Source organism: Dermacentor albipictus, chromosome 1 (genome assembly GCF_038994185.2).
Source record: "Dermacentor albipictus isolate Rhodes 1998 colony chromosome 1, USDA_Dalb.pri_finalv2, whole genome shotgun sequence".
NCBI lineage: Eukaryota > Metazoa > Arthropoda > Arachnida > Ixodida > Ixodidae > Dermacentor > Dermacentor albipictus.
Genome location: NC_091821.1, coordinates 203,841,312 through 203,860,936, shown reverse-complemented (window position 1 = coordinate 203,860,936; position 19,625 = coordinate 203,841,312). Strand labels below are relative to the sequence as shown.

General features: G+C 44.7%; 1 protein-coding gene across 3 annotated transcripts in view; it reads right to left on the bottom strand.

Annotated features, from left to right (window-relative positions):
- Positions 1-2,166: 2,166 nt before the first annotated feature.
- Positions 2,167-19,625, bottom strand: part of Usp10 (ubiquitin specific protease 10) — a 116,627-nt gene continuing 99,168 nt past the window's right edge. For all 3 annotated transcript variants that reach the window (XM_070530765.1, XM_070530763.1, XM_070530764.1), the window contains 4 exons: positions 13,551-13,640; positions 4,940-5,084; positions 4,815-4,874; positions 2,167-4,748 (listed from right to left, as the gene is read on the bottom strand). In XM_070530765.1, coding sequence (XP_070386866.1) covers positions 4,546-4,748; positions 4,815-4,874; positions 4,940-5,084; positions 13,551-13,640 — 498 coding nt within the window. In that variant the 3' untranslated portion in view covers positions 2,167-4,545. The remainder of the gene's footprint in view (positions 4,749-4,814; positions 4,875-4,939; positions 5,085-13,550; positions 13,641-19,625) is intronic.

Genomic DNA, 19,625 nt, shown 5'->3' with positions numbered 1-19,625 from the left:
TTATCGTACATAAGCTGAAGCACAACGGTTTCAGTCTGATGACACGTTAGCATGAATCTACCGAAGACGGGAAACATACCCATGTCCTTCGTCCATGGCGCAGTGTGCGGCGTTGCATGCGCGCTTGTTTCACGCTTTTTACTTTTTCCAGTCCCACCTGGCCACGAGAGCTGCGACAGCACAATCTAGATAACACGGTGGAAAAACAAGACTAACGCAATCCTGCACACACGACGCTTTTGCCATGGTCCTAAACCGACGGAGCAACACGCGCGATCGCACATAACCATAGCAAAGTCGCCATCGTTGCCCGCATGGTAGCGCGGCGAAACGGCGCTTCCGTGTGCAATGCCAAGAGCGCATGCGCAAGGAACCACGTGACTTGGTTTCGTGAGCTTTAGAGTGAATAAGTGTTCACGTGGTTCCCAACGCGTGAAATGCGGCCGCTACAGCAGAGGGAAAAAAATACACCACTCCCTCCACACTTCTCCCCTGGCGCACGTTTTTTTTACTTGCCGCATGCTTTTTAAGGTGTGCTCAGTGCGTGCGCCATTGGGCACGTAACATCGCAGCCAACGGGGAGGTGGCGCCACGTCATGGGTGTAAAGTCGCAGCTCTGCCCAAAAGGCGAAAGAATCGATTGCGATAGCGAATCAGCAGACCGCTTTACAAAGAAAGCGCAAGTTTCATCAGCCGTATAAACGTACACATTCGCTTAACTAAACAAGCATGGCGCCGCGCCTGCACAAGCAACTGTGCAATGACCGCGCTCACTTGCTGTCAAGACGCTGGAGTGATAAAGCGCGGCGAGCGAATTTGCCTTCGTTATCAGCACTCAGTCCCCACTGCAGATCGCTTCCCGGATAGGGCCCACGCCCTATGGAGCCGTCGCCGGTGTAGAATGCACTCCCCCGTGTCTTGCACGCGCTGATTGAGCCACCATTGTTGGTTCACCCTCGCATATACAGCACACGGCGACGGCAGAAATGCGCCTGGAGTTTCTATATAATTGCCATCGCAATAAAAACATTTATGTCCACCTGAACAGCGTTGATCGGTCCTTCGATATGTGAACTCTTCAAAGGCAAGCGAGTCTTGATTTGGATTTATCGAGGTGCAACTAAAACGGAGGTGAGAGCTTGCGCGAAAAAACATTTCCTTAAAAAATGACTGAAATTCACACAAGACTTCCAAGCTCAGCATGGCGACGAGCTGCTAAGGCGCATCATAACATTTGAATGATGCAAATGGTTAAGAGACTGCCAGACGTCACCGGAAGACTATGCCATACGAGGCAGCTCGTTGACAGCAAATCTCATTGGGGAAATTTTTTTAAAAGATGAATGCAGAATCATGTTGATTTTTCCCCCTAGCAACGAGATCAAGGGCAAGTACAGCTGCAAGGTTTCCCAAAAAGTGTGAAGAGAAAAAAAAAAAAAAAAAAACGACCTGTCTTGACTACCTTGAGTTCTCTATTCAACCAGGCCAATGCCCACCAGTAGTCAAACACTCCTGCATTTGCCATAGTGATGCCATTTGTTTGAACCCCCGACAGTTCCTGGGAGCCCAACACTTCAGCAGTGATGAGGTCAAATAGGCTGTCCATTCATGGATGCGACGCAAGGAGAAATTATATCATTTTGCATACATCTAAATGTTTTGCAATACTAACTGAAGTTCAGATTTTACTTGAATGCCTCTCGCACTACACTATCTTCATTACTGGTCTATGTATTGAAGCAACCCTATTTTTCTAAAGACAGAATGCAATGACTACACACATGCATCACCAATGCGAATTGTGGCATTTATCACGATTTTTTTATTGAAACAGAATTTGCAAAGCCCGAAAGCTATATGAAGCCAGCAAACCGAAGCTTTGGCAAATCAATGCTTTGACCACCATTGGCATGTTTGTTAAACCACACCACTTAAACTCCCATACACGAGTAGAAGTTTCCTTCAAGTTAGTCAATGGCCTCCAAGATTGGGCACCGTTCGATCTAGAGGCCATGGTTATTTGAACGCTGCCTTGGGTTTGTCTGAGACCAGTACTACGAACTTTTGGCATCTTGACACTCGTCCATGGCAGTGCTGTATATGCTGTCTACATGACACATTTCACAGCAGGAAGAATTTGTTGGTATTGGGAAACAAGGACTGAAAGAAGCATTGAATGTTTTTATTCAAAGCACGAAGTGTTGCATTTCAACATCATTTTGCCCTAAATGAAACAAAATCCTATTATGGGCAATATCCTGAAGCACTCCTGGCATGTTTACAGTTCATTAAAAGAAAAAAAAAAAAAATAGCCCACTGCAAATCACACTTTCAATAAACATAAAAACAGCCCTATGCACTTCAGAATTTCAAGCAGTAACAAGTTTAAAACATGTCTAAAAATCTGCCACCAGTTTTCTTAAAGTGAAACTACTATGTACACAGTATTAGAAATATATAGTCCTCTAATTGAGAGGCATATTGTGTATTAAATTTGCCAACAGCAAACATAGTTCTTATACAGCTTGCACTCAAAACAGACATTCCTCAATTAACTTATGGGTAAACAAGGTGACTTTGCACACACAATTGGAACAACCTACATATTTTTACAAGAGGGACAAAGCATGCCACTTGCATCAGTGTGTATGTACAGTTATGAAAATGTTCTCAGAAACACTCATTATGCTTGTCTACAGCCAACCAAACCATTTCCAGCAAAGCTAATGCAAACTGACTAGCTCTAATAATATAGCAAGGCACTGTTCCTGACTTAAGTGATCAGCGTGAAAAACGCAAAGCAACAAACCCAAAGGGGAACTATGCATGCAGGCTCAGGGTCACCACGCAAATTAAGTCACTCTCACATGCACCACTGTTGCACTTTACACCAGCAAAAAATTTTACAACAAAAACAATGCACAGCTTTTTATGATTTATCAGTAAATATGTAAGCATAGTTTCTCAAGCACTTTTCTCAGTCCTGAGAACACTGACCACATGGAGCGACTCACAAGCACAATAGAGAACACCCCATACAACATGAGCCAAGTTTTCAATACACCATTTGACCTGACAGTTATCTTGTGAACTAAAAGCTGAGTGAAAAGATCCACAGTGCAAATAAATGAGTCACACTTACACAGCGAATTGTGATCATTCATGTTACAGAAACTTCCAAGTGAAAAAGAAATGAGCAAGTTTCAGAATGTACATGGCATATGAACTTGACTTTATGGTGCACATGGGGTGACCTGCCTTTATGTCACCCAGCTACCTAAGCTACTATTACCATGACAACTACTGGTGCAAGCATATGCTAATGTGTTCTTGTTCATCAGCTTGAATGGCAAGGCAAACTGTAATCTTTAGGCCATTTGCATATTCAATAAGAAGGAGTCCTATATCCAAAAATTAATACCAAACCTTAACACTTGTTGGCAGAGATATTGTAGCATCCATCACAGCATGAAAGTCTTCACCATCCATGCAAAAGCTTTATAACAATATCGCTCTCCTTTACATTAAGGAACAAATGCTTGAAGATGAGAACATAACTTTAGTTACAATTAAGCTGTTAAACAGCAGCAAAAATGAAAGACGACAGTAGTTAAACTTGGTAACAACAAATTCAAAAAATTAGTGCGGTCATGTGCGACACCAGTGAAGTTTCACTAAGTAATATCTTTGAAAGCACAGTATGCACAAGAAGCAGGGGAAGGGACCAGGGGGCACAGAATTATCATAGAGGCATTAGGATAATGAATCCTATGTGATGCCTACACAGGCTGTCCATGTCTGTTCGAGGGGGGGGGGGGGGGGGTGAGACGGTCAACCTTTCAGACTGTGGTTGCATAAGAGTACATTAGCATACCCAGAACTATAAAACGTGAGGCACTTATGTGAGTGTTTCTTTTGCATGGTCGACCATCTCCATGGAAAGCACACCAATCATAAAAACTTAAGAGTCTGCATGTTGCAGCTAGTAGTACCATAGCACTAAGTTCTGGTTTGGTGCCCTTGCATAACACTTCTATGTACAGATGCTCCCACACAACTCCTAAGCAACTGGGTGGCTGCCAGCAGAAAAGTTTTAGCTGGGGGAGGAAGAGCCCTAAGCCAACCCTTCCTCCCCCAGCACCCAAAGCAACATGAAATGCACCCGGGTTTTGAAATGAGCGCAAGGAGAGAAGGCCCATAATAAATAGCTGTGCACAGATAAACAGACAAAGCAAAAGAAACACATTGTCAGCAAAAAGAACACTGTGCCGCAGCTTGTTAAAACAAGAAAGAGAACTTGCAGTTAACTACAGGTAAAGTGACACACACGGCACAAAACAGACTGTATAGGGTAGTGCCCACACTTTGCACAAGGAGAGCAGAAAGAATACTACTACTAATAATAAAAAAATAAAAGGACGAGGCACCCAATATTACGGGGCCCAAGTTTAGTAGTATGCACAAAAGGGCACTTGCACACACTGGCCCACCACTTGCTGGCAACGCCTTGCCCAGTCCGCCTTGAATGTCCTATTAAACTTTTGTCTACCTAGCCTGATGGTCAGTGTCTGCACGTCGATAGAAGAGTAGATAGGGCACAAGAGATGAGTTCTCAAAACGCAGCAGCTCGCCTTGGGCAATGGGTGTCACATTGTCATCATCACAACGAAGCCATGTGCGTCCTGCTGGGTGGAAGGCATCAGTCACATAATGACCTTTGTCTGTGCGCTCTCCACTGTGGCTTAATACTGAAATGAAATAAAAATGAGATTAAAGCACTGACCAAGCAGTTGTACAAAAACATGTTAACTTACCTGCAAATAGCACATAGCAGCGCTGCTGCTTATTTGACCTCTCGCTAGATGACACCAATCCTGAGAACAAAAACACGCATAGGTCAGACAATGATGCAACTGCATGTCTACTTTACAATACTTACTGCGGTCAAGCTGAAGTTTATGAGGTATGTGTATGGCATTCATAAGCTTCTTGCAGCCACCATTCTTGTCATACACAAAACGTTTTAAATGAAGAATAAGCACCAGCGGTAGCTTTTCCAAGGTAGTTCTCCGCAAAGCATCCACCTGAAAAGGGAGTGGCGCACTAATTAAAACAAGCAAGGACCTTATTCCTTCAACAAATGTGCATGGAAATATTTTCACATGAGGCATGTTACCGTATTTATACGATTGTAAATCGACCCCCCATATAGAGTGACAGGAACAATAAGAAAAGAGCATACCCAAGGGCGCATTGGATAACGAAAATTTATTAGTAGCTGACATTGTCACTGGACTAATCATCTTCATTAGTACTGCTATCATCATCGTTGCTACAGTACAACAGCGCGTCGCCGTCCAGCAAAATTTCACATTTGGCAAACGACTGCACCATGACATCTTGTGGAACAGCAGCCCATGCCGAATGCACCGAACCACCTGCAGCCGTCAGGGAGGCTCTTTTGACAAGTACGGTTGGCATAATTTCGCTGTCTTCTGCCGCCAGCCACTCGTACTTACGGCGGAGCAGGTCCTTAAAAGACGAAGGTCCGGACCTGTTTCATGACCGATCACGCAGGGACCGATCACATATTTCAGTGACGTAAGCCGCAAGCTTAGCCTACAGCTGCGAAATTGCGAAATTTCTCACTTGGCATCACAGGTGAAAATTTCACTTCGCTGCAGTTGCCACTCTCGCACCACCCGTTCAGAAACATCGAACTTGCGGCCCGTGCAGTGATTTGTTTCTTCAGCGTAAAGGATGGCAGCCCTCTTGAAAGCTGCTGTGAATGAGTGCCGAACGATTAGTGGACCTGGAGCACTCATGATGACTGTGAAGGATGGAAGTAGCACGTAGCCGTCAGTCAAGTGGAATGCCTCAAACCCGTGCATTTCAACAGGGAAAGAGAAACCCGCAAGCGCCGCCATTCTGAGGGTGCCGCCGCGAATGGGAATAGCGGCGCTTCCATCAACTATCGACAACCCCCTATAAGTGTTGCGTGCCCTGTAAAAACTTTCCAAAATGTTAAAAAACCCTTCCGAAAAGCAAACAAACACGCGGGATAGAGAAAAGCTATGGGTAGGGCCATACAGCAAACATAAAATTGTAACTACATTGTAGCTCCCGTTGGTCTCGCTTTTTTTGGCGGTGCCATGTTTTGGTTTCGATTGTAAGTCGACCCCCCCACTTCAGATTTTCAAATTAAAAAAAGTGGTCGACTTGCAACCATGTAAATATGGGCACGGCAGCTGGCCGCAGGGGCACATGGATAACCCTTTTGTATTCATCGTGCAGACAGCCGCAACCCTGCTGCTGATAGCCGCAGGTCATGGCCCAAATGAAACACCAAGCCTCCAGATGGACAACACGCAGGCTGCGCATCCGTTTCCGGACCGCTACACCACCGAGCCAGTCCCGCTGGCACTGCACGGCAACAGCCCACTATCAACAGCCCACTATCAACATACTTCTTCGACCATTCCGAGCGCCAGTCCAGGGTTCAACTCGACGTTGGTGGCGCATCGATCTCTTCGTACTATAAGAAGAGGCGACACGTTTCCGCGGGCCATAGGGGCACAGGGATAACCCTTTTGTATTCATCGTGCAGACAGCCGCAACCCTGCTGCTGATAGCCGCAGGTCATGGCCCAAATGAAACACCAAGCCTCCAGATGGACAACACGCAGGCTGCGCATCCGTTTCCGGACCGCTACACCACCGAGCCAGTCCCGCTGGCACTGCACGGCAACAGCCCACTATCAACAGCCCACTATCAACATACTTCTTCGACCATTCCGAGCGCCAGTCCAGGGTTCAACTCGACGTTGGTGGCGCATCGATCGCTTCGTACTATAAGAAGAGGCGACACGTTTCCGCGGGCCATAGGGCACGGCAGCTGGCCGCAGGGGCACATGGATAACCCTTTTGTATTCATCGTGCAGGTAAGAAAGCACTTTAAAGATTGCATGCACTCGAACGAGCTCTGTTTAGTTGTGCTGCCGTGCCCTGGGCTGCTGTGTGAACTAATCTTTGACATAGTGGATCTCGTCAAATTATTGCTACTAGCTGGAGATATTGAAACAAACCCGGGTCCTGATACACCCGATATTTCGCGGCAACTACAACAAATCATGAAGGATTTAAAAGAAATTAAGGAACAGCGTTTAACCGCAATAGAGAAGAAACTAGAGCAACTTACAACCCTAGACAAAAAGATTTCGTCTTGCGCGGAGAAGGTAACTAAACTAGAGAAAGTCGTCTCAACGCTGGAACTAAGACTAGATGACCTTGAAAACCGCTCCAGACGATCCAATCTAATTGTGTATGGTGTACCAGAAGAGGAAAAGGAAAATGAAGACACATTACAGCTTACAGTAAATGAAAAAATTGTCAAAAATGTCCTGAAACTCGAAGCTGTAAGTATCGAATGCATTCATAGATTAGGCAGGCCAGATACCACTAAAACAAGACCAATAATTTTTAAACTTCTCGACTTTAGAGACAAAACTAAAATCTTGAGAAATTGTTTCAAGCTAAAGGGGTCAAGTTTTTCTATTTCCGAAGATTTTTCGCCTCGCGTAAGAGACTTAAGAAGGAAGTTATGGAATTCTGCCAAACCAAGGAAAGAATCGGGAGACAAAATTAACCTAATTATGACAAACTACGAATCAATGGCGAAATGTTCTACTGGGACGAAGAAAATAATAATATAGCTCCTTTGAAAGCAGGTTCCGTTAATCCTGATCCAAAAAACCAACAACACGGCCCTCGAAGCCTACGTTCACGCCGAACTTGATATCAGACTTATCCTTCTTGAACATAAATGCCCGTAGCATATTAAAAAAAACGGATTCCCTTGAAGCCTTGATTCTTGCATATGAACTTGACTTTCTAACACTAACAGAAACCTGGCTAACAGCTGATATTAAAGATGTTGAGATAGCCCCTGCCAACTACGCTATCATCCGGAAAGACAGGACAACACGAGGCGGTGGCGTGGCCATTCTAGTAAAGAAAGAAATCCCGTTTTTAATGTTACCGGATGTTGAGGGCGTTGAGGCCATCTTTTGTAAACTGCGCTTCGCATCTTACACTGTTGTCGTAGGCTGCGTCTATCGCAGTCCTTCTTCCGGCCTCGACAAAGTGCGCCGATTGCATGAATATACCGAGCAATATGCATCAGGGTCCAGAATAATAATCGCAGGTGATTTTAATGTTCCTGAAGTGAATTGGCAAACAATGCAGCATCATTCACCCTGTGCGGATGTGTTACTTGACTTTATGTTAGCGTTCAACCTTACACAAATTGTAACTGAACCTACACGTGTACAGGGATCCAGCTGTTCCATACTAGATCTAATATTCCTCAGCAATCACTTCATAAATGACGAAACAAGATTAAGCTTACTAGATGGTATTTCGGATCACAAAATTACCCATTGCACTATACCCCTTCACGACAGCATTACCCCTCAGCAAATCATTGCTTACCCAGACTATAGTAAAGCTAACGACACTACTATCTTGATTACCTGATTAATGAATACGACACGTTTTTACAACTTTCCCATAACAGCACTACAGACATCGATACACTGTGGCTCGCATTTTCCGCCATTATATCTCATTGTATAACCAATTATATACCAACTAAAAAAAAGAAACTTACTAGACGTAATCCATGGATAACGCGTGACGTTATACACGCGAAACGAAAAGTAAACCGAATGCGAAAATTGCTGAAAACTAACCCATTAAAATTTACGCATGAAAATCTCAGCGCAGCTATCCAACTTATGAAATCAAAAATTAAGACAGCCAAACAGTTCTACTTTACTAATACACTCACAAACTTTTTGAAAACTGCTCCCACAAAGTTCTGGAGCTACATTAACCAAAAGAATCGTAACGACAACGAAGCCTCAAATGAAGATAACAAGAACTCTGCTAACTTGCTTAATGACTACTTCTGCTCTGTTTTCACTGAGGACAACGGCACACTACCACAAGCAGGCTTCTCTAGAAATAAGCCACTAGAGCCACTCACATTAACCGAAGCAGGCATACTTAACCTACTGCTTAATTTAGACCCAAAGAAATCACCAGGACCTGATAATATTCCAAATGCATTCCTTCGCAGATACGCTGAGTGGATGGCCAAGTACTTAATAATTTTTAACAAATCAATCTCCTCAGGTACCCTCCCTAAGGATTGGAAAACAGCCAAAGTGAAACCAATTCATAAATCGGGAAGTAAAACAGAACCCGCTAACTACAGACCAATCTCACTAACATGCACTGTTTGCAAACTACTAGAGCACATTATCTTAAAGCACATAACCAAACACCTTGAACAGGAAGAAATACTAACGGATTGTCAGCATGGTTTTCGTACAGGAGTTTCCACAGTCACACAACTAATTGAGCTTGTCCACGATGTATCGTTAAGTATTGACCAACAGAAACAAATCGATCTAATCTTTCTAGATTTTTCAAAAGCTTTCGATCGCGTAACACATAAGAAATTAATTTATAAACTCGAACTTACCTTGGGAAAGGGCCCTATTCTGAACTGGATCAAAGACTACCTTACTAACCGCACTCAATTTGTAGAAATTAACCAGCAATATTCCATGAAATCTAGCTTAAGATCCGGAGTTCCACAAGGAAGTGTTCTGGCTCCAGTTTTATTTCTCATTTACATTAATGATCTGCCTTCTAATATTCCAGTCAATGTTAGACTTTTTGCTGACGATTGTGTTCTGTATCAGGTAATCAATTCTCATAATGACCATGTGGCCTTGAACGACGCTTTGTCACTTGTGTACAAATGGTGTATCGAATGGCAAATGACTTTAAATACTAAAAAATCAGCTATTTTATCAATTACTAGAAAAAAGCTCACATCAGATTTTAATTACACTATAAATAACGCCACACTTAACAAAGTGAAGGAGTACAAGTACCTTGGCTTAACATTAACACACGATTTCAGATGGGAGCGCCATGTTAACAACGTTACCTCGACCGCACAAAAAAAATTATTTTTCCTGAACAGACGTCTTAGACTAGCACCCCCATACACAAAACTACTAGCATATAACACATATGTCAGATCTGTATTAGAGTATGCTAACGTTGTTTGGTTTCCTTTCACCAAAGAACTCATTAACAAACTAGAAGCAATTCAAAGGAAGGCACTCAGATATATTTACAACAAACATAGGTTAACAGACTCACCCACAGAATTGCTAAAACAGGCCGGTATACTGACCTTACAAGAACGAGCCAAGCTTGCACGATTAAAATTGATGTACCAACTTATTCATAATGAATTGAAAATAGACAGTTCCAAATACATATCTTTAGCACAAACACGACTCACCCGACATAAACATTCACTGTCATTAAACGATAACCCATTTCATACGGAAAGCCATAAGCATTCGTTTTTCCCTTTAATGACACGTGAATGGAACAAGCTGGACCCTAATATTACAGACAGCCCATCCTTAACTACTTTTTTGACATTAGCCGAAAATGAATTGCGCGCTTCGCAATTATGATGTACTTGTGTCACCATCTATTTTTGTGCCATTTTATTTCATTAGATTGTGCACACAATCACAATTTCTTTAACGACACCTTAACCGTACCTTATGGATTACTACCTCTTGTGTATACCTCACTTTTATAACTTGTATTACTTGCCATTACTGAGTACTATTGTTGATTTATGCAAATTGTTTACTTCCTTCCTGTTGTAATTATTGCTTACCACCATTGATGTTTGACAGACTACCTCATTTCCCCTTGTTACTCTTAAATTTAATGCTATGTATTGTGTAATTTATGCATACCATTTTGTTCACCTTTGTATATTTTCTGGCTTTGATTACCTGTTGCTTTTTTTAATCAACATTATTACAGTGTATAACGTTACTTTTATGCCTACTACATTGTCTGCCTCTGCTAACTGCATGTTTAATATGTCTAACCTTATTATTGCGCTAATTATTATTGTTACACTGCAAGATAACTATGTATGCCCTTCCTGTTATGATCCCTGATGGGATCGACAGTATGAATAAATAAATATGGCATATCCCTTTCTGTTACAACACTGGAACCAGGAGAAAATAAAGAAAAAAGATGGAAGGCAGCTTACCTAGAAAATCGGTTATTAGGAGTTCAAATAAAAGCACTGCAAGGAAATTTCACCTTGTCCAAATTCGTAATAAATGAGTTACCATAAAATACACAGAAGCACCCAGTTTCACATAAGCGGTCAGTATAAATGTTTCCAAAACTTCAGAATTCTGAAAATTATACGTTCAGCACCCACCCCCTCCAAGGTGCCAGCATCAGCTGAAATATTCGCCCAACTGCGGTCACTACGAGACTGTTAAGGGGGTTGACGGGGCTATTCGCTTCCTGGCGGTGTAAAGGGGAAGACCTATAGGGGTGAAGATACTGCAAAGTGACAATGCACAGCCCTTGAAAGAAAACCTAGTGGTTGCAGCTGCTTATGTGGGACACATCTTGATAAAGTGTACACGCAGCCACTGCTCATACACGTCTGTTCAAGTTGATGTCTGCGAGGAACGCATTGACCTATTCTGCACCAACTTGGAAGAGTCATTCACTGGGTTAGGTGACGATTAGTAGGCACGAGTGTACCCCATCATTTACCGTTTGAAAATAAACATGCTTTCTTTAATTCCATAGCCACCGTAGCCCTGCCTCGAAGTTTCTCGTTGGCCGCCATCTTGGTCTTTACTGCTTCGATTGGACAAGCACCCATATCTAGATAACCCAATCTTCAGTGAAAGTGGGGTGGGTGCTTCCGTGGTATATTATGATAGTATATATCTTAACTATGAGGTTTGACCTGCTAAAACCACGATCTGATTAGGGGATCCAGGATTAATTTTGTCCACCTGGGGTTCATTTAATGTGCACCTAAATCTAAGTGCAGTTGCCGACAGATTTTTCTGACTCCAAAAATTCGGACGTGCTCGATTATTCAGTCTGCTTCAAGGCACCGCCATTCTCCCCATAGACCATAATGTATAACAACTGCCGAAAGTTCGGACACCTTGAAACCTCTCCTCTGATTTTTCGGACACTCCTTGAGCCAACTCGATCGAGAGCACCATGCACCGACTCAGACCGGTGCACGATTCAACTTGCTGAACACCATTCTTGTTTTGAACGGAGTCCCCTTGCTGCCCCACGAAGTGGCGCTATTGCAAATAACCACTCATCATCGTTTCTGCCTAGTTTGCGGCTACAGCAGTTCTGGTCTCCGCTTAGTAAGCCATGTCAAGACAATCCAGCAGCTGATTTGTTTCTTTCTTCGTGCATGACACTGCGAGTAGGTCAAATTTTTCGTTTGTGCGACTCGTGTCAGCGTGACGGTGTGGTGGTGTTTGCTTTGTGTGATGTGTCTAGGTTGCGGTGATCCAACGTGGCATACGGAAACATCGCATCAATTGTCTAATGGCTGCGACAGTGCCTGCGCAGACTGCGCCTGGGAATGCCAGCAAGCGGGTGCGGGGAGGCCTAAGATTTGTCACCTTCCGATGTGCTCCCTACTGATGCCAAAATTGTTCTGCCGAGACCTGCGCAGTGGTTGCATTGCGATTCCGGACACCGTCTCATTTGACAGTTTCACAGGTCCTGACACTGCTGTACTGATATGCAGAGAACTCGAGAACGGCAAGATCATTCATTCGTCAGGTTTCCGCTGCCCTGCCGGACGATGACTGTGAGTCGGAAGATGACGCACCACGTGCTACGCTGCCATCACATGCAGAGCGTGCACAAGCAGTGACCGTGCTTTCAGCCGCCTATCGTGACCGTACGACCCTCTCAGAGATTCAGGCTTATTGCACGTAAACGGAACAGCATGCAACGGCGCATTCACTATTTCTTCAAGCCTACTGCCAAGCACAAATAAGTGCGTGGAAATAAAGGATTTCTTTTTTTTATTAATCTGCTTTTCGGACACCTATTTATTTGGACATTTCCACAGTCTCTGTGAGGTCCGAATAAACGGCCAGCGACTGTACACAGGTGTTTTTGCATTTCGACCCCATCGAAATGTGGCCGCCGTGACAAGGATTTGATCCTGCAACCTCGTGCTTAGCAGTGCAACATCAAAGCCACTAAGCAACCACGGTAGGCGAGTATATATCTTACTGAAACAATCTTGGCAAAGCTGCAGGGCTGGCAATTGCCTTGTTTTCTTATTACCAGCTTTTACATTGTACTTAAGCAGATGATATATATATGATTTATATGATAGATATACATATGATTTATTGCAAGGGTATATTGCAAGCCACAGTACATTGCTTCCGAAAATTTTCAGCATGCTGCGGGTGCGCACCTTTTCTCGGAAATCAGGCTGGAGAACCATGCCTCTAGAGCCGTGCATAACTTCAGATAGGCAATATAGCATTTTTTGGGGGAAAGTTATAATAAGAAATTAAGTCTAAACATTGACTTAGAGGCAATAGTGCTGACAACTGTCTCACATATACATACCTCTTTGTTGCTCTTGCTGCTATGGTAGTTCTGAACCTTCTCTTCAGCAGCGAGGTGCATCAATGCCTCTTCTACAGTCTTAACCCCATCCTGAAAAAACAAAAAAGTAAAACTTGCATTAAAGCTGGGCAATTATGCTACACTGCGAAACGGGCTCACAGCCATGACTAATGCCGCACAGCCATTCAGAGTCATTTGTGTATCTGGCAAAAAAGTGGTGGTAAAATTTATTTCTAATCACCTTTTACAGTAAAACCTCGTTAAACCGTACCCGCTTAAACAGTAGTTTCGGTTTAAAAGTAGTAAAGTCAATTCCCCGACTCAGCGGCCATTGAACATAATGTATTTTGTATCCGCATTAACCGTACCAGCTTATTGCGTACGCATCGGTTAAAACGTAGCGTTTCCACTTTTCGTCGCGCAAACATGGCGGTGCGTCGTCTCCATTGGGCGGCCCGGCAGAACAACAAGCCTCGGAGATCGGTACAACGGCCTCCAAGCGCCCTGTGCGTTTGCATGTGAAGCCGCATCAACATCAACATCATTTCGACGCCGCATGGACGCCATGCCAGAGAGCGTTGTGGCGTCGTGCAAGCGAGGACTCGCGTCATGTCAAAGCTAGGATAAAAAAGACGCCGGGTGCTCAGCATAGAAGAAAAATTAGACATCGTCCGTGCTACCGAACGTGACACGAAGAAGTCGGCGCTGGCCTGCGACATGGATCTGCTGTTGACTACAGTGTGTGGCATTTGGAATGCGAAGTTGCTCGGCAGCGCTGCTGCGACCGCGAAGAGATGTCGGCTACGAGGTTCGACTATTCACCATCGTTGCCGCTGTTGCTGCCGAAGTGTCAACTAGCGACAGTGATGAGGACGACACGGAAATCGACAGCACGGGCTATTCAGGCCCGACAGTGGCAGAAGCTGCGCGTTACGTCAGCCTCGTGAATGCGATCGTCGCAAGAACAGGGGCGCGATAACGTAACTATTCCAAACGAAAAGTTTTCCGAACTCCGGCACCCGGCAATGAAAAAGGCGTCACGGGACTTATGCAGCACTACTGCGCGCGTGCACGGAGAATACGTAACGCCAAAGGAATCTGTCGTGCCGTGCGAGTGTTTGCCGAGAAGAGGGGGGCTGGCTGAGAAGCTGGCACGCAGCTTCAGTAAGTTTGAGGCCGCTGTCGTCGTGCTAGGCCGCCGTGACATCAAACGAAAATAACACTTACGTCCCGCGAAGTGAATAAATACTGCATGTTTTTTCCCCTTTCATCACACTCTCTCTGAGTTCCGTTATCGACAGGTAAGTGGGCGATCTCATGCTATTTCGCTTAAACAGTACTACCGTTTAGTACGTACTTTTTCCGAGCTCCGGCCAACTACGGTTTAACGAGGTTTCACTGTAGTTGAAACACATGCCCTACAAGTGAATTGAGGAGCGCTGTTGATGGCAGTGTGAAAAAACACTACTGCATTAGATGTTTGTGAAGTTTTCGAGCGGTATGGAAGCTGCTTCGTTAAAGTGGATTTTGGGCAAAAAAACAGAATAGAGATATACAGGGTGTTTTATTTTGAAGTTAACAAAATTTTAAAAAATTACCTGTGACAAATAGCACAACTGTACTTCTGCAGCTAGATTACTCTCAGGGGCATAGATTTCAAAGAAAATATTTACCTGATTAAAACACTTTTGCTAAAATTTAACCAATTGCTTTACGTCACATATAGCAATTGAGGATAACAGCAGTTCTGAGGTATGCGTTCAGAAAACTTGGACAATATGCCTTAGTATACCAACAACTTTTGAGCTTCAATGTATAAAAAGATGTTTTGTTAAAGAAGTGAGTGGAACTGCATTTTTACAGCAAGTATGACAGCATTAATCTTAAAATTGGTGCTAGTTTCAAAATTCTTTTCAAGTGAAATCATTGGCTTCAATTCGTGTATGGCAATATGTCCACTAAAGGGAAAGCTTCTTAAGTTGATGATGGTGATGTGGGCCTTTTATGGCACAAGGGTCAGGTATGACGAATGAGTGTCCTGACAAATGGTAATCTTATCGTTGAATTGTGGATAGCGTGGACAATGTATTCCTCATGGCACAAGTGGCAAGGCTGTAAAAGGGCCTAAAGAACCGTACCTGCCAACCTGGCGAGATACGAAATCGGAAGACCTTATTCGCGCTAGCGGGGTGGGGGGTTGCATCACTATTTCAACTTCCGGTGGCCTTAGCAACTCGGTGAAACATGTTTTCCATCAGTGCTTTTCATTTTTCTACTGCATGTCCCACCTTTCTTCATTAAGAATGCCCTCTGGAAGACTGTACGCCTGTAGTGTGGCAAACTCAGCTTGGAGAGCATCTAAAGTGCCCAGCAGATTCATTGGCATCTCAGGGCAGCAGCTGAGGGAAACTCTGAATAAAGAAACGAAGACTCGAGAGTGATGTCTGAAATTTCAGGTTGGCCACCTCCGCATTCTTCATAGTTGCATCTACATCTAGAGCGCTTCACCTCGTCTCATTTCGGAAATATTTTCCGTAGAAGAGGCCCAACGCAGTCGCTGACACTAAGGGGTAGGTTGTGTTCGACGAGGAATCCCTTAAACAAGCATTTCACACCTATGACACTGTCGTTGCACTTGTTCCGGAGAAAGTTCCCTATGTTGCCTTGCTGCTCAGCGGTACGAACATATCTTTGATGCTTCGCCGTGGAAACGTGCAGTTTCAAGTTGCCGTTGACACTGTGAGACGCGCTGACGTCGCATCCAAACGTTCTACAAAATGCAAAACGTTCTCCTTTTCTTGATGTCAAAAAGCATGGAAATTCAGAAGTTCGCAATAACTTCTGTAAATACCTTTTCTTTGACTTTGGTAGCGCCATGGCATCAAGCACACGAGAATTCTAACTTTACACGATGCACCGCACACATGGCCTAGCCAACACTAATCATACACAAAAGTAGCAGCAACAAGATGCACCATGGGGGAAGGAATGCATGAAATGCAAGAACTACATCAGCTCTGGCTTTGGTCAGCTTACTAGGTGCTGTAGTCGGCTGCTTAGTTGATGATACCAATGGTGCTCGTGCTGCCGTTGTTGGTCATGCTGACGATTACGATGCAGCTGTAGATTCTGCAGCGCCGTTTTCGCAAAAACCATTATTGCGTGAACAGAGACCGCTTTTCGGGAGATATAAGATAATCATCGTACAATCGGAAAGTTCAGTAAAAAATCTGGAGTCTCCCAGGCGAATCGGGAGGGTTGGCAGGTATGAAGAACTGTCCCTGTAAATGGCGCAAAACATAAAGGTACTAAAATGACACTGACCAGTTAATGATGTGTGCTACGGCAACTGGGTTTCATTAACAGCATGGTGCAATTAAACATAACAGTGACATAAGAGCTTCAAAAGAGCTCTTACGTACAAGGGCTGTTGATCACGTGCTAAAATTACCTGGCCAGATGATTTTCAGAGTATCTGTTTCAGCTAAAAACTCTACGCCTATTTTCAGATTAAAAAGCAGTTCATTGCAAAGGAAAGAAAATGCCAGGTGTAGAGGTATGTTTTCGTGATATGCAGAAAGGAAATACTTTTTCATTTCTACTTCTATTGCAGGGCATTGAATATGAGCATTGAGAACAGCGAGATAATTGCTGTACTTGCTACAACTTGGAAGATCCCTCCCAGTCAAGAGCCAAGAGTGAGTGCTGCAGGTGTGTCCTATCCTTAATTGACAAACAAGTACTTCCTTATATTGCACTGTTTTCTCAGTTATCCAGTTCCCTAGTTTTGGTTTTATGTGTAGGTTATTCAATACTTGGGTATTACACTGTTCTTGCTAATGCTTCCTTAGCTTATGGCATAGAAAAGACTAGGTGTGTGGCAGGGATAGGCATACATAATAACCTTGCTATAACAAAGTCTGTAAAATCGGCAATTTGCTTCGTTATATCTGAATTTCGTTGTATTTAAATTCGACCTTTTATGCAAATAAGTACAATTGCCGATCGGTTTTCCTTGCACGAAAAGGGGCCGCAGAATTTTCAGAATTAATGGGCAATCGAAAAAGGCAAACTTGAATGAGAAAACAGTTAATTTTTATATATTTGGGGCGCACAACACAGGGAGCCGGAACTGCAAGTTTCGTCGAGCCCGTAAGCAGCCGACGGGCCTGCAGCAGGGCAGTGAGGACAACGGCCAAACTGACAAGGAGGAGCGGCGCTCGAGGCCCAGGAAGCGGTCATCCAGCGGTGCGAGAGACGATAACAAGAGCAGGGACCGGTCCACTTCCTTCCCCCCACTGCCCGGACCCGAGCGTGGCAAAGGAGAACAGGGTTCCAGTCATGGAAGAAGTCCCAGTGCCACGAGAAAAAAGGTGAGCTGGCCCTACGTGGCCTCCCAGAGTGAGACTGCTCGAGAGAAGGAGCCACAAAGGCAGGTGCAGCAGCAGGCTGAGAAGATTAAAAAGATGGAAGTCAGGATGGCAGAGATGGAACGCGCGCTTAAAAGCGACAAAAGACAAAGGGTACAGACACCGGTGGTCCAGGCCCCACTGAAAGCAGCACAGGCGACTGCTTCTCGCGAGAGCGAGAGCACAGCTATGGAGGTGGAGAATCGGGGGAAGCTTAAGAGGCCGCCATCGGCGGATGAGGGAGCTAATGCAAAAAGAGTGGCAGAAACTTCAACGGCGGACACGCCGCAGCCAGTCGTTAAAGTCACTAGTCTTAGGGGGGAAATGTCTGCCCTTGCGGACAGAATAGGAAAACTGGAGGAAAGACAGGATAGGTTGGAAGCTCAGGTCGACAAAATCGAAGCCAGACTAGACAAGATTGAGGAGCGTCTTGACGCCTTCACCAATGACATGCGGGCTTTCCAAACACAGGTTATGGGCATGTTTCAACAGCTCAATGCTACGCTACAGGCTACATTGCCTCCCGTAGTCGGCCAAGCGCCAATGTTAGTGAACCTAGGGCCTAATCATGGCCCCTCGCCAGCAAATTGAGGTTTGGCAGTGGAACTGCAGGGGCTTCCGTCGCAAGCGGGGGAACCTGCAATTGCACATACAAAATCTGGACAGTAAGCCTGACATTATAGCTTTGCAAGAGGCTAGTGGCTGGGTGAAATTACCGGGATTTAAGGCATTTACACCGCCAGAGATTGATCGGGGGGGTGTATCGAGCGTCTTCACGGCCGTGCTAGTCCATCGCAACGCCACGGCGATTCAGCATACCATAGATAGCAGCAGAGAGGACTACGTCCTGCTAGAGGTTCTGCCCAAAAGAAAGGACGATAAGAGTCTCTTTGTACTTAATGTATATTCTTCTCCTAAAGATAAAGGGCTGGACTTGCCAGACCTCTTGATAAAGACGCAACGGCTAGCGGCTAGGGCTCAACTCATCGTGGTTGGAGATTTCAATGCACCTCATCCGGAGTGGGGCTACATCCGAGCCACTCCAAAGGGAAATAGGCTTTGGCGGGTAGCTCAGGACCTACAATGGACAACCTTGAACAACCCGCTAGATCATACGACGATAGGCAACAGCGTTAGCACAGACACCTCTCCGGACCTCACATTTGTTAAAGGTATTAGGGATGCAAAGTGGGTCAACACGGGACAGCCACTGGGCAGTGATCACGATATACTTTCCATGGTATTTAGTGCTGCTAAGCACAAAGACAGGGTAAAAGGAACTAGAGTGACGGATTGGGACAGATTTCGGAAAGTCAGGAAAGACACAGTGAGCGGGGAAATCGAGGACTTGGGAGCCTGGGTTGAGGCGCTCAAGCAGGACGTGAAGGGTACCACAGAAGAGGTTCCGACGGTGGAGGAAGGTTTTACGGCGGACTGTGGGACATGTGGGAAGCGCATGCGAGTCTCCTTCGGAGGTGGAAGAAACAAAAGCATAATGGGGTCCTCCGTAGGAAGGTGGCCAAGCTAGAACGAGAAATCGAAACCTACACGTTGGACTTGCAGTGCAAACAATGGGGGCAGATTTGTGACAGGATGAATGGGCAATTCGGATGCAAAAAAACATGGCAGTTGTTGAGGCACCTTTTAGATCCGGCGGCAACCAAAT